This window comes from Gossypium raimondii, chromosome 5 (genome assembly GCF_025698545.1).
Source record: "Gossypium raimondii isolate GPD5lz chromosome 5, ASM2569854v1, whole genome shotgun sequence".
Classification (NCBI taxonomy): Eukaryota; Viridiplantae; Streptophyta; class Magnoliopsida; order Malvales; family Malvaceae; genus Gossypium; species Gossypium raimondii.
The window spans coordinates 5440810-5454850 of NC_068569.1; the positions used below are offsets into that span (position 1 = coordinate 5440810).

The 14041-nt window shown below is 33.5% G+C and overlaps 2 protein-coding genes across 3 annotated transcripts; both read right to left on the minus strand.

Annotated features, from left to right (window-relative positions):
• Positions 1-2075: 2075 nt before the first annotated feature.
• On the minus strand, positions 2076-4180 carry LOC105769992 (hypothetical protein). The gene is made up of 2 exons (XM_012591008.2): positions 3901-4180; positions 2076-3635 (listed from the first exon to the last, which is right to left on the minus strand). Exon 2 carries the CDS (start codon positions 3598-3600, stop codon positions 2317-2319), a length of 1284 nt encoding a protein of 427 aa, XP_012446462.1. The 5' UTR covers positions 3601-3635; positions 3901-4180; the 3' UTR covers positions 2076-2316.
• Positions 4181-10212: 6032 nt separating this feature from the next.
• LOC105766761 (protein LATERAL ROOT PRIMORDIUM 1) lies at positions 10213-12623 on the minus strand. Of its 2 annotated transcripts, XR_008195940.1 has the most exons (3): positions 11132-12623; positions 10611-11016; positions 10213-10485 (listed from the first exon to the last, which is right to left on the minus strand). XR_008195940.1 is itself a non-coding variant. In XM_052630810.1 (2 exons), exons 1-2 carry the CDS (start codon positions 11835-11837, stop codon positions 10703-10705), a joined length of 1020 nt encoding a protein of 339 aa, XP_052486770.1. In that variant the 5' UTR covers positions 11838-12623; the 3' UTR covers positions 10542-10702. The 2 variants fall into 2 exon arrangements, 1 of the variants encoding a protein (XP_052486770.1); XM_052630810.1 differs by lacking the exon at positions 10213-10485 and having other exon boundaries at positions 10542-11016.
• Positions 12624-14041: the final 1418 nt, after the last annotated feature.

Consider the following 14041-nt stretch of genomic DNA (forward strand, 5'->3'; position numbering starts at 1 on the left):
GTTAAAAATTAAACTCAAATTTCAGTATAGTCTAAGGTCCAAAATTGGAATTTAACTATTATCTTATAATGTCTAGAAGAAAAACAATGCAAACCTAAGAGAAGTGTAAAACAACATGACGGTCTTTATGGCTCATAGCGATTTTTTAATCGAAAATTTAACAATACTAACTATTTAGACTAACTAATAATATTATAAAAATATTAATTTTAGATATAATAGATAGATTAAAACTAAAATTTTACCATTTTTACTAATATGTAAAAATAAAAAACCATGAGTGACCACAAGTCAATGAAGGTCCAAAACCCTCCTTTTATATAATAATGGTAATGATAATAATAAAATTATACTAATACTTTCAAAAATATTAATAACAACAGGAAGAATATTTGATAGGTTGTTGGTGCATAAATTTTATACTTCATCATTAAATCAATTAATATATATTGGAAGAGTTATAAATAAATTGTGATAATTTTATTCGAACATATTTAAATAATAAATCATTATAAATAAATGATAAAATTTTAAATTCAAAATCCAACTACAACTTATTAATATTTATTTATAATAGTTACAAATTATATTTAAAAAATATTAGTATTTATTTTAGGTCTTTCATATATTTTGTTTAATTTAATAATAAAATGTCATGTTATTAGTTATTGATAATATGTGAGACTTATGTATCAAATGCTATTCCATAATAATGACAAATCTAAAAGGAAAGTTGCAATGCCTTCCCAACACTTGTCCAAGGTTTTCTTTTGTTTTCCTTTTTCATTATAAACATAGATGTTTAAATTTCAAATCTGGTTATTCAAAAATATATACATCTGAGTAGTGAAAAAATAGTAAAAGGGAAAAGCATGATGGTTGAAGATTGAAGATGAAGTTAGGTAGGCGGAATTAATGGGTGTGTCAAAAAACAGCCAACAGAAGGAAGCTTACGGTGCCAGCCAATAAACTGGCAACAAAATTGTAAGCATAAGCTGCCCCCCACCATAGTTGGTATGTATGAACCACCTCAATTAATATCATCAATTTAAAAGTAAAAAGAGAATGAAGTGTTAACACATCATTGGCAATAAACACTTGATGTTTTCAACTGCTGCCTTGGATTCCAATTTCTTTAAAGAAAGAAATAAAACAAAGTGAAATCTCTAGGAAGCGGGGTATGATCCTTGGATATTAAATGTGATAAAGTTAAAACAAAATATGTATTAGAGCATTAATTTTTATTTATTCTAGTAGATCAAAATCATGGAATCTATTTATGAGATGGTGAGAGTTGAAACACCGGCTGAATTCCAGTGCAGCAGAAGGATTTTAGTGGGGTTCAACAAATATATTTTTGGACTGCAATTTTCAACATTTTGATCATGACTTGGGGGACATTTTCCACAAATATCAAGATATTTTATTTGCATGCATAAATCATTTCACTTTTATTGATTTTATTGGTCTATTGGAAAAACCCACAATAGAGTTGTCCTCTCATCTTAGTTTTTCCCCGAAAATAAAATAAAAGACAAAAGAATTTTACATAGATGGAGATCAGACAAGAGAAGAGGAATAGTAAAATGGGTTTAATTTAAATAAATTGAGTAGTCATGCACTTAGAGCATTCTTCCCACCCAACAACAATAAAAAGTTATTCAGAAAATTCACAGAATTGGAAGTCCTTAGTTTGTTATTTTGGGAATGTCGGTGCTCCTCACCACTTCGATTTTATCCTAACCCAAAAGGAATAAAATAAAATGCCACTAAAATCAAATGTAATCATTGTTTCTACCGAATAAAAGCAAAACAAAAATCATCACCTTCTGCAGACGAGATTGCTTGCTTCTATCATTATTTTATTTACATTTTGGACATAATTTTTTTAATAAATTTACTACTGCAAAAAGCGAATGTTGGAGAGGATTGTGACCCCTTTGTTTTTTTGTTTTATAAAAATATTCGATTTGTGTTTTCGTGTTAATTCTACAATATCTGGAAAATTTTCGTCCGAATGATTGGAGATGAAGGTCGAAATCCATAAAGTTCATTTCATTTTGTCTCTCTCCAAATTGAAAACACAAGGATAAACGGCTGAGTTATTAAAAGATGGGGATGTTACAAATTATAAATTACAATCTCAACATTTAAGTCAATATAGAGGATTTTAACAACTGAGTTGCAGAGAAAACAAGGCGAAAGCTGTTGTTGTTAAGACAAAAGAGTAGTAAAATCAATGTCAAAAGCACTACTTGTCAACTCCCTCTCAATTTCTGATAACATTTGCAGCCATACCCTGCTTCACCACGAACTTCAAAAGAAAGCCCGGCTACCATAAAAAACCCTGGACCCATCCTTTTTTTTCTCGTGTTCTATTTTCTTGCTATTGTTTTGAATCAGATCACCACGATCTTCATGTTCGGGTTTGTCAAGATCCATTGGGAGTTTCATCTTAGCCAATGACTCTGTAAACTGTTGCATGCTCCTCATGTACATGTCTACTATTTGTTGTTGCATTGCCGACTGTTCTGCCTCCAAATTCATGTTCCCCAATGGAGCTGAAAACACTTGTTTGCTCGAATATTTCAACTCTTTCTCCTCTCGAGCTTCGCTGCCTTTCTTTGAAGTTGGGGTATCAGGACAACCGCCTTGGCTTGGATTAGTCTCGGTGGTGACCGATGTATTCGATGGCTCCCCACCCACACGACTCTTCTTCTCGGTAGAGTCAGCCGAGTTGCGATCATCGCTTAGGCTTGTAGTTGTAGAACTCAAAAACCCAGAATTCTGAAGGCTCCCATTGGGAGAAACGGATCCTCCATGGGTTTCTTCCGATGAGTTTGCTGTCATTTCGTAATCTTGAAGATGCTGATGAGAGGCACCCAGTTGAAGGAAGGAAGCAATTCCTGGCCTCGGATTCAAACCGTCGAAGTACTCCGAAATCATTTGTTGATTCTCCCTAACAACATTGATATCAGGAAATTCTATCCTGGAATACTCAACTGGGTCTAGAATAACTTGGGATTCGGAGATTTTCCGGTCAAGCAATACCACTTCTGCTGATATCGAAGAATTGGTTTTTGTGGTTTCAGGGAAGGGACTGGTCTGAGGATTGAGAGCCATTGAAGTGTTCAAAGATACACTCAATTTGACGGTTCCGGCAGGAGAATGGAAAAGATCAGTGGAAGAGAGGCTATAATCTTGAGTGATTTTTCCTTTGCCAATAACTTGTGAAATTGGAACCAAAGCAAAGCCCAAAAGCTGGTCTTCCATGTAGTTTCTGGCCCTACTAAGCATCCAAATCTCACATTTGAGGACAGCATCTATCTGAGTGACTTTCATCATCAAGTTCTCATTGAATTCAGGATTCTTTCCACCTCCATTGATGATTCTAGTAGAGTGGGTATCATCAGGGTTATAGGTGAGCGAGAACTTGGCATAAACATCTTGGTTGTCATAGATACATATGTTATGAATATTCCTAGCATGGTGAACATAGATCTCAAGAATGCCCGAGAACTCGGAATCTCGGTCAGCATCATCTATGGTATTCGAATTCGGGTTAAAACGGAAACCAGATGATGTTCTGAAAGAATCCATGACTCGAAATAGGATTTGCTCTTTACAATTTCAATCTGATTGCCAACAAAGATCCGGCAATTAAGAAACCACAGAACCAAAACAGAGGTTGATGCAGAGAAAAAAAAGGGTCAAAAACGATGCATTAGATGAAAACTTAATACAACCTAAACTATATCTTCCCTTTGAACTTGAAATCTTCTTTAGAAGGTTTAGAAGAACAAACAATGCATGATTGAAGGGAAAAAAAAAGCCTGGAGAGCAGAAAGAAAATTCAGAGATGAAAATGAAAAGAAAAAAAAAAGAACTTGAGAGATGAACCTGATTAAGAGCCGGGCATTGGAAGCTACAGTTTGTGGTTGTATATCATGTTAGGGTGAATGGTTGGTGAGGAATTTTAGCAAAAGAAGACATGAATTCCAGGAGAAGCATAGGATAGGAGAAAAGGTGAGAGAGAAGAGCAGTGAGGAGAAGAGATTGAGTAGGGTGGGTATGGTAGTAGGTGGAAATCAACAGGGAAGATGAGAAAATCAAAAATTGCTGTTGATGAAGACGATGATGTTACTTATGCTTGTTTTTTTCATGCATACGCTTCTACAGTTTTTTTTTATATGTATAGTAATTAAAGAATAAAAGTTTCTTTTTAAAATCAATTCCAAGCAAAATAAAAGAATAATTAAATGCCCTTTTTTATGGGGGTGGGTGGATGATAGTGATTTTGGGAGAAGGATTGCTTTGCTTGACAATACAGCTTCCACTTCCTATGACTAAATTTGCTCCACTTTGGAAAATGGAGGTCCCACTTCACCCCCTTCCTCTTCGCTATTTGCTTTAACATATCCCACTCTATTCCCTTTTCCTTTAGGTTAAAATTAAATTAAAATTTTCTTTTTTAGGTTTTTCAATTTTTTTCATTTAAATTTTCGTAATAAAAATTAAATATCAACTATAATTATATTGTTTGATTATAATACATTTTATTTTTATTACTTATTTCATAATTTTAATCTTATTAATATTAATTTTAAATAAAAATAAATATTATAATTTAATTATTTCAAATGTAAAGAATATATTTTTAAAAATAAAACAACTAGATATTTTCAATTTAAAGAGTGCGTTTAGTAAAGTGAAACAGTAGATCGATGAAACGAGAGAGAAAGAAAGAAAAGATATGATCACTTTCCATTATAATCCATAAAAATTAATCTTTTCAAATTAAAATGATAAGAAGAGAAAATGAGAGAGGATGATATATAATTCAAAATTATACAATTTTTTAAAAGTTTCATTTTCTTTCCTCTCATTTTCTATATTTCTATTTTGCACCCTTCAATTTTCCATATTTTTAATTTTCTTTCCACTCTACCGAACAATAAAGGGTAGGGGTGATATTTGTTTAGTTCGATCGAGATTTTTGGATTTTTTAAACCGACAATCATAATTCAATTGACTTGGTTTGATTTTTGTGTTTCCATATTAATTTTTGTTTTGATTTTTAGACTTATTTTAAGAAAATGAATTTTATTTCATGGCTTTTCAATATTTTTGACAGTTTAAATTTTTTCATAAATCAATTCCAATTTTTTAAATATGAAATATTTTTTATATAATAAATAATTAAAAATCATTGTATATTAAATAAAAAATAGAATTTTGTTCAGTTTCAAGTAATTGTGATTTTTAAACCAGTATTCCATAAACAGTCTAAACACTTTAGGTCAAGCCAATTTTCTATTTTTGGGGCTCAGCCTACCCTAAAGTATACTTGGTCCGAGTGAAAAAGTGGAATGATAGAATGGAGTAAAAAGTGGAAATAAAATAAATATTGAATGTGATTGGTAGGGAAGATAAGTGAGAGGAAAACAACAAAACACCTCGCAATTTTTCATCTTATTGCATAAAAACCAATCTTTCAAAATTATAATAATAACAGGAGAGAAAATCTGAAAGTAGGGATGGCAATGGAGCGGGTTAGAAGTGGATGTTGTTAAATTCGCCACCACTCCATGCTTGACATACTCTACTCCACCACTCCTGCTCCATTATAGATATATAATCTTAAAATTCATTACCACCTTTAAGAATGTTGAATGCATCCATCCTCGTCCCACCCTAAATCACTTCGATTTAATTTTTGCTACGTATCTTTAATATTTTTAAAATTAAGTAAATATTTAAACATATTTTTTTAGAAAAATATTTAAATATAAATATATAGATTTTTTTTCTATAATATACTATTACATTCCTACTCTTTTAATAGTTGCATATATACAAAGATAAAATTGTAATTTTATATAGTGAAGCACGATGAGGTGGAGCAAGCGATTACCATAACTGCTCCATACCCATTATGTAAAAAAAAAATTCGACTCTACCTTGCTTCACATCCCCTTTTTTTTTTTTTTAAATCTATTCTATTTAAAGTGGATCGATTCAGAATCTATCGGCAGTTTGAGCTTTGTCATTCTATGTAAAAGAGATGTACATTAGTTCAAAAGTATGCATTTTTTGAAAGTTTCATTTTCTTTCATCTCATTCTTCAACTCCATTAAACAAGAGATAAAAAGAAAAATATTTTTAATTTTAATTTTCATATTTCCTACCAAATACACTTATGGAAAGAAAATTTATATTTTCCATCCTTTCAAATTTTTCCACTTTACTAAGTAAAACCTAATAATGTGTTCGGTTAAGTAGAAAAGTGGAAAGATAGGAGGAGAAAATGGAAAATGAAGGAAAGAAAATAGAAAAGATAATCATTCATCATCGTAACACATAAAAACAAATCGTTTCATATTGGAACAACAAAAGAGAATAATGTTTTCTCTTTATTTTTATATTTTCTACCGAAACACACTATAAAAAGAAAATTGTTATTTTTATGGTTCTTATCAACTCTTTAAATTTAAAATTTACAATTTTCTTTCTATTTGCCAAGTTACCTATTTATTTTATTCAATATTTTTAAAAATTTGAATTAAATAAAAAATGATTATGATTATTAAATACATATAAAATTAAATATTAGAAATTTATTTAATCAAAATAAATTAAAACATTAAGAAAATAAAAATCATTGACTTAAATATATAATTTTCAATATAAAAAAGAAGGTGATTTCATAATATATAACAAAAGAATGTTAAATATTTGACTGGTTGAAGGATGTTTTCATCAATGATATTTGGGAAGACATTAAAAGAAGAAATGTCTCCGTAGTGTTGAAAAATAAGATAAATCCATGATTGAAATGGAAGAGAAAAAAGGCAGCAACAACGAATTTATTTGTTTTAGCCCAAATATTTAAGAATGGGAAAACAAACAACATAAGCTCCAAATATTTAAAGAGAGACATAAGAATAATTTATTACTCGTTAAATTCAACAACTCCAGAATGAAATCTACTAAATGGATGGTGGACTAGCGAATGGGAAAATTCCTCACTCATGCTTGCTTCCTTCAGTTATTTTTTTGAAAAAAAGGTGAAGAGAGAAACAAACCAATTACCCATTCTTTGGTCAGCTCTACTGCTTCTCTTTCATTTAAGTTTCTCATTGCTGCCGCACTTTTATTACAGAGTACGGGCTTTCAAACAGATCCACCTATTTCTTCTAATTGGGCTTTTAACATACACAAGGTTGAGTTTGGGATACCCAAAGGAGAGCAGACAAATTAAAGATTACCCTTTGCTTAAATGGCAAATAAGTGAGTTGATGATGAATTTTCTAAGAATTAATTTAATGTTGGTAGTGCAAGTGTGATGAAAAGTTGGCATATACACCCCTAAAGGAACTGCTACTGCTGCTGCAAACATATTTGTGCTAGTTGGGAGGGGTATGGGTTAGGGTCAAGTTATTTCCTGTATTTATGTTATACACATTAAGAAATTTTAACATAGTTGACTGCATACAAGTCAGAAAGAGATAGAAAGAAGGAAGTTGATAGGTTGCATTCTGGTTCGGCCAAGAAAAAAATCCAACCCTACACCCACAACCACAACCACATCAAATTTGTATAGATTCTCATTTTGGGAAAATTTAGGGCACATTCGTTTGTTTGGTAGGTTACATCAGAAGGCCTTGCCCACTAATTTCCATCCCAATCCTAAATTGCATAAATGAAGTTCACATCTGTTTGTGGCAACTGTCTCTATCTCTTTCAAACACTAATACATTGGCATGGAATGGAATGAATCAATTAGCAAGGGTTTTATTAATTAAACTTTGAACTCATTATTTAAACAAGCTGCAAATTGCAAGCGTAGGCACCCTCCATTTCATATAATTATCTTCAAAGACAAGCTATTCCATGCAATTGCCATAGAAAATAATTATTTCCTTAATCCTATTCATTATGGGGGTAATCCACATGCAATTATGCATCGGCATGTTCTTAGGTCCTGGCTAAACATTCATCCACATGATTTTAACCAAATATAAACTGCACTCAACCATGCTTGAAATCAAATACGGCTGCAAATTATTCACCATTCCACTTCAGTTCTCGGCCTCCATGAAAGAATAAGCTGCATCAACTTATCAAACAGTAATTTAATATGTACTTTTTGGAAATGACCCAAATCAGTAACAAGTAGTTTATCAAACATGTTAAATATGTTTTGTACATGAATTAGGAACTAAAAATTTAATCTGTTGTTCTTTTCGAAGCACATTGGTTTGGTGGATCCAAATTTGGCTGAAATTTTGGCTATCAGAGAAGCTGTTAGCATAAATGCCACTATTAAGATGCAATGCAACTAGAGACATGGGAGATTCAATGCCATTGCAGAGCACATGTTGATTAGTACTATATATTTATTCTCAAAAAAAAAAAAAAAAGGCAGATTCCGACAATTCTAACCTTTATTATAATGAGTGGACAATAAAGACTGTTTGCTTGTGAAATAACCAAACGATTAAATTTCAAAATCACCAAACCTTTGAAAAAGCAGATAATCCCAGAATCATGGTGTTGTTTGCTGTTTTGTTCATGCACGATTCATTTAGATTACACAAAATCTCAAGATGAATTAATTCCACCCAATCATAATAATGTCAATGATACAAGGATATACATTCTCATATGCCATATGCTTCGGTTTCATGCATTCAAAGGTGTAAAAAGGAAGATGAAAACCTCCCAAAGCTTTTACTGATGTTACCGGAGGTGGAAAACTCCAAATGATGATGAATATATAAATGATAAACCGTGTTTAAGTAACAAGTAAAAGCTTTAGCTTAAGCCTCTTAAGCCATTTTCTTTTTACGGTAATGAGATTAAAGATGAATTAACAAAAATCATATAAACCTTGAGGAAGATAAAATGAAAATCCTTCTCATACCCAATTTTAATTATTTACTAGGTGCAGTAGCATGAATGCCAAAAGATTTTGCACAAATGCATAAAATGTGAGAGGAATGTAAATGGCTAATGCGTACAAAATGCTTCATCGGCAATAGAGAACACGACGGAAATAGTTAAAACAAGGGTACACTTCCTATATCAATATTGCTCCGGACTTTTTTATTCTTTTTTCTAATACCAGCGTTTCAAAACATAACCCTTCAAAGATCTCTTAAATATAAAAAAATCTGAATATATTTATGTTAGACATAAACTTATATCCAGCACTCATACCTAAGTCCGAGTATTATGACTTTTAACCATATAAACAAGCTGATGAGCTTGATTCTAATCTCTATCACAGTGGGGAAGTCATGAAATTAACTTTAAAAGATGGAAGCGGGAGTAAATCCATTGTATATAATACCTAGGAGGATATCTAGTTGAAGAAACATGTACATATATAGTGTGCAAAACCAATCAATAAATCATCCAACTTGCAAAATTTTTCACGCCCTGGATAAATCGGCTAGAGAGTCATTATGTACAGACAAAGTAACAAGGACCAAACATGTGTGATATGCGAATTCTAGACATGGTAATAATATATATATATACAGTTATATGCCCCACGTTTTCAAAAAGAAGCAAAAAAACAAAATAAATGAGCCGAAAGCAGTTTAGATTAGTGTGTGATAAAGGTATGAAATGTTTGAACAACAAACAGACTAGCTCATAGATGCTGCAAGTGACATTTTAGTTTAGTAGCATTAACATAAAAAGAAAGATAATGCAATCCAATCCACCTATTATTATATTTGCAGATATAACATGCCATTGAGCCGAAAGTATTGCAAAAAGCAATTTTAAATCTTATTTTGATCTACATCAGTCAATATTTATACACCAGAAAGATCAGTTACAAATATTCCCAACTTAGGGAATAAAGCAAACATCTCCGACATCCATTGTCCTCACAAGTGACTCATATAAAACCCACATACAATAGAATATAATATTCAATACATTGCACACTGCTAATTCACAACAAATGCAAACAAATATATAATTGGCAATTTCACTTGATTAATCAACCATACGGTGCATCAATATCTCCTGCTACTGTAATATCAGGTTAGATCTCATAATGAATCCTATAGTAAGAATGATACAAGAGAGTGTGTGTGTGTGAGAAGGGAAACAGACAAATAAATGATTTTTTTGGAGCAATGTCACATAAGATATTTGTCACTCAAGCCTTGCACGAGCTAAACAGTGTGCTCATACACATAAAAGGTTCATAACACAATGTCATTGTCGTTAGATGGCGAAAAGCACTTACACTGTAGATTTTCACCTTTGCACAACTCAAATGAACAACGGAGTAAGGGAAGGAAATAAAAGCACCTACTTTAAGAAAGCAAAGTTTTCAAGGAACAAATATTGTCCTCAGTGCTAGTGCAGGATATGATTTATAAATCAGTACAAAACATATCTGGATAGTGTAGGGAAATGTACGCTCGCTGACAAATGATGATCATCACCCTCTTTCAGCAACTTCAAAGGCGAACAGACACGGAAAAACATGAAAAAATCCAAATGACAAAAAACAGTTGGAATCAAAAGAAAAAGGAAAATTTTATATGTTAATATGGGTACAAGTCTACAAAAGAAGAATTTACCAAAACCCTATGAAGACTTATTAGGCAGCAAAAAAACCGAATTTCACTATACTGGATCCCCCCGAGCCTATTTTTAACCCTGAAAGATGATATCAGTTCCTTGTACAACCATAATTCGAACCACGAAGCAAGCCGCCTCCAGTGGTCGCTTCATAAACTTGAGAAGGATCGAGAACGGGAGATGAGGATGACTCCCCATTTCTCCCACTTAAATGCAGTTGGGATATATTAGGAAACCCATCAACTCCTTGATCATAGAGCAACCCTTTGAACACATGTCCACCAATCTTAACAACTGCTTCATATGCAAACTCATCCTCCCCCTCCTCGATTGTCGTCACTCTTACACACTTAAATACCGCCGTTGCACGAACTTGCGCCGGCAGTGGCTCTTTAAACTCCGCATCTGCATACACAAAGTTCAGCGTAAAGAAAACCCTACCCAAATTCCACCCTCCAAATATCTAGAAAAAAACACAGCAAAAAAAAGGGTAAGCACCGAAAGAGGAACAAATACAAACTCTGGGGACTTGAGCAAGTGTCCAAGCTTCTAGGAGGAGTTGTAGCGTTGGAAGTCGATGTATGAGAAGCGGTTGTAGTCTGTGATGTTCTAAGTCTTGGCTTCTTAGGCCCTGCAGTCGAGCCTGACAAACCAGCACCAGCAGCAGTAGCTCCAACCGTCATGAGCTGACGATCTCTCCTTCTAGCAGCTGGCACCCACGTGCTCTTCACGTGAGTAGGGCAATCAAAACTTCGACTTTTACAACATGTTCTACATCTCCTATAGCTACAATCTTTCTTAGCTTGGTTCCCACAGTCTTGACACGTGGCCCCTGAGCTTAAACCCGAACCACCACTCCCGCTCCCCGTCCCACCGATACCACCGCTGCTTTGTATCAAATTCATGGAAGAGGAATTATGGTTATTAGGGTTTGAAGACGATTTTATAAGATAATGAGAAGAATTTGGCTTCTGCCATAACCGCATCCCGGTGAATTTGCTGCGATCATTGTTATTCAACAAATCAGTGTCTTCCGCGTGATGTGGAGCTAAACATGGAGCTGCTGTAAGAAGTGGGATAACACCAACACCAAGTGCCGTGGGATCATTCGGACCGTTGATTTGATCGTTTGCCATGATGGAATCTTGAGTATGATGGTGGCGATGGTGATGGTTAAATGACGCAGGAGTAACAAGGACGAAATCTCGGAGACCAACCATCCCCATATCAGGTGGAAAGCCGTAGTTGAGTGGACGAGAAGAGGGTTGCCATTGGGCGTTGGTGGATCCAGAGGGAGCAACAGCAGCCAAGGCGGCAGCGTTAGCGTTGAAGCCAAGGGAAAGGTTATCGGGGGCAGCTAAGATAGTTTTGGACGACGATGTTGCCCAATCAGCAGTGGCTCCAGCGTCTGATGGCTGTTGCCTTGTTGTGGTAGCCACAATGACAATGATAATAACAAAATTATATATGTATAAAGATGTCTCCTTTGATTGCTAAAAACTCAGTCTTTACACACATTAAACATATAGAAAAATGAATCTTTTTTTATATTAGGGAAAAAAAAAAGAAGGAAAGGAGAAATCTAAGAAGATGTATGTATGTGGGGGTTAAATGAGAAGGGTGGGGTCAAAATCTCTGAAATTGTAGCAGAAGATAAAAAAACAAAAAAAAAACAAAAAAACAAAAAAAAGAGAGAGAGAGAGAAAAAGGGGTCGGGTTTTGTTGGTTGGTTGGTAGGTGGGTGAGTGGTTTTCAAACTCATAAACACTAGTTTCTTCATTACCTTGTTCTGGAAATTTGGTGCCGGCTGAGAAAACGAGTGTTCTCGTCTTGTGTTAGCTACTGTCACATTGGGTTTTATATGGGAAGAACAATATCGTATGTGATGGGGGGTCTGAGATGAGATAGTTTGGTTCTGGTTAAAGCAGGGCAGAGTGCGAAGCCAATGAATAACGACCCTTTATTTGTTTCTACACAGTGGATGTTTGTAGTGCAAGTGCACACCTACCCTCTCTGAATTACTAGTGTCTATGGTGTCCTTTACTTTACCCCTCCCTAGAGATTGGCTAAGGACGGCTTCCTTTTTCTCTCTCCAATAATATCACACATCAACAACGAAAGATGAGAGAAAGTAAGCAAGGAATAGCCAACACGCTATCAACACTTTTCTTCTCTCCTCCCTCTAGTTGTATCCCTCATCACTTCTTTTAACCTACTCTTAAAATATAACATAAATATTTTCTTAGAAAAAATAATAAATATTTACTATAATGCAGAGTTTAATGTGTAAGTTTCTATTTCAAAATTTGATTTCTAACTTGATTTTACAGAAGGCTCATCTAGAGTATTTATAGACTCTAACTTCTCTTAACAAACTAGCTAACAACTCAGCTATACTGTAACTGCACTCTAACAGATTTATTATCTTAACATGCATCCATCTCCTTCTCCGAACAAACCCGAAGAAAATTCCGAAACCTAGTGAAGGACCCAACTGATAGTGGTTTAGTTAATACATCAGCAACTTGATCAGACGCAGGAACTTCACCAACAACAACTGATCCATCAGCAACCTTTTCACGAACAAAGAACAAATCTAACTCCACGTGCTTGAACTTGGAATGTAATACAGGATTGGCAGCAACAGCAACGGCACTGGAACTATCACACCAGATATTAGGCGGAGCAGTAAACTTAACGTGCAACTCCTGAAGTAAGGAAAGTAACCACATGAAATCACTAGTTACAGCAGCAAGACTTCGATATTCAGCCTCTGCCGTAGATCGAGACACGACCTGTTGTTTCTTAGACGATCACGAAATGGGATTTGTAACAGCCCAATTTTTAGTAGTGTCAAAGCAGTGATTTGAGATCACTAAATCCGATGAAAAAGTTAGAAAAAAAATTATTATTTAATAATTATAAGTTAAGCGTAATTTTAGAAATATTTTTGAATTAGTGATTTTTGTGATTTACAAGAAATTATTAGGTAAATTGGGTCGAAAATGAGGTATCGAGACCTCGATATTATAAAATGAGCCGTAAATATTTTTATAAATATTTACGGAGTGTCATTAGGTAGTATTAAAGTTTCATTAAGAAATTTTAATGTTTTGATGGTTAATTGATTAAAAGGACTAAATTACAATAGGGTAAAAGTTAAATAATAGATTAAAGAAAAGTTAAAAGGACTAAATAAGTAAATATGCCAAGTCCCATAAATGAGGCGGCATATGCATGATAAAATCTGAGATTTTTTAAGTATATTATTATTTTATTATATTGTAAATTATATTAATTATATTATATTATTATATTTCAAATAAACAAAATTGTTGATAAATGTATGGTGTATATGATGAAATGTGGAAAAGTGAAATACATACATATTAGTAATGATTACATATTTCCTTATTATTTAAGTAAGTAA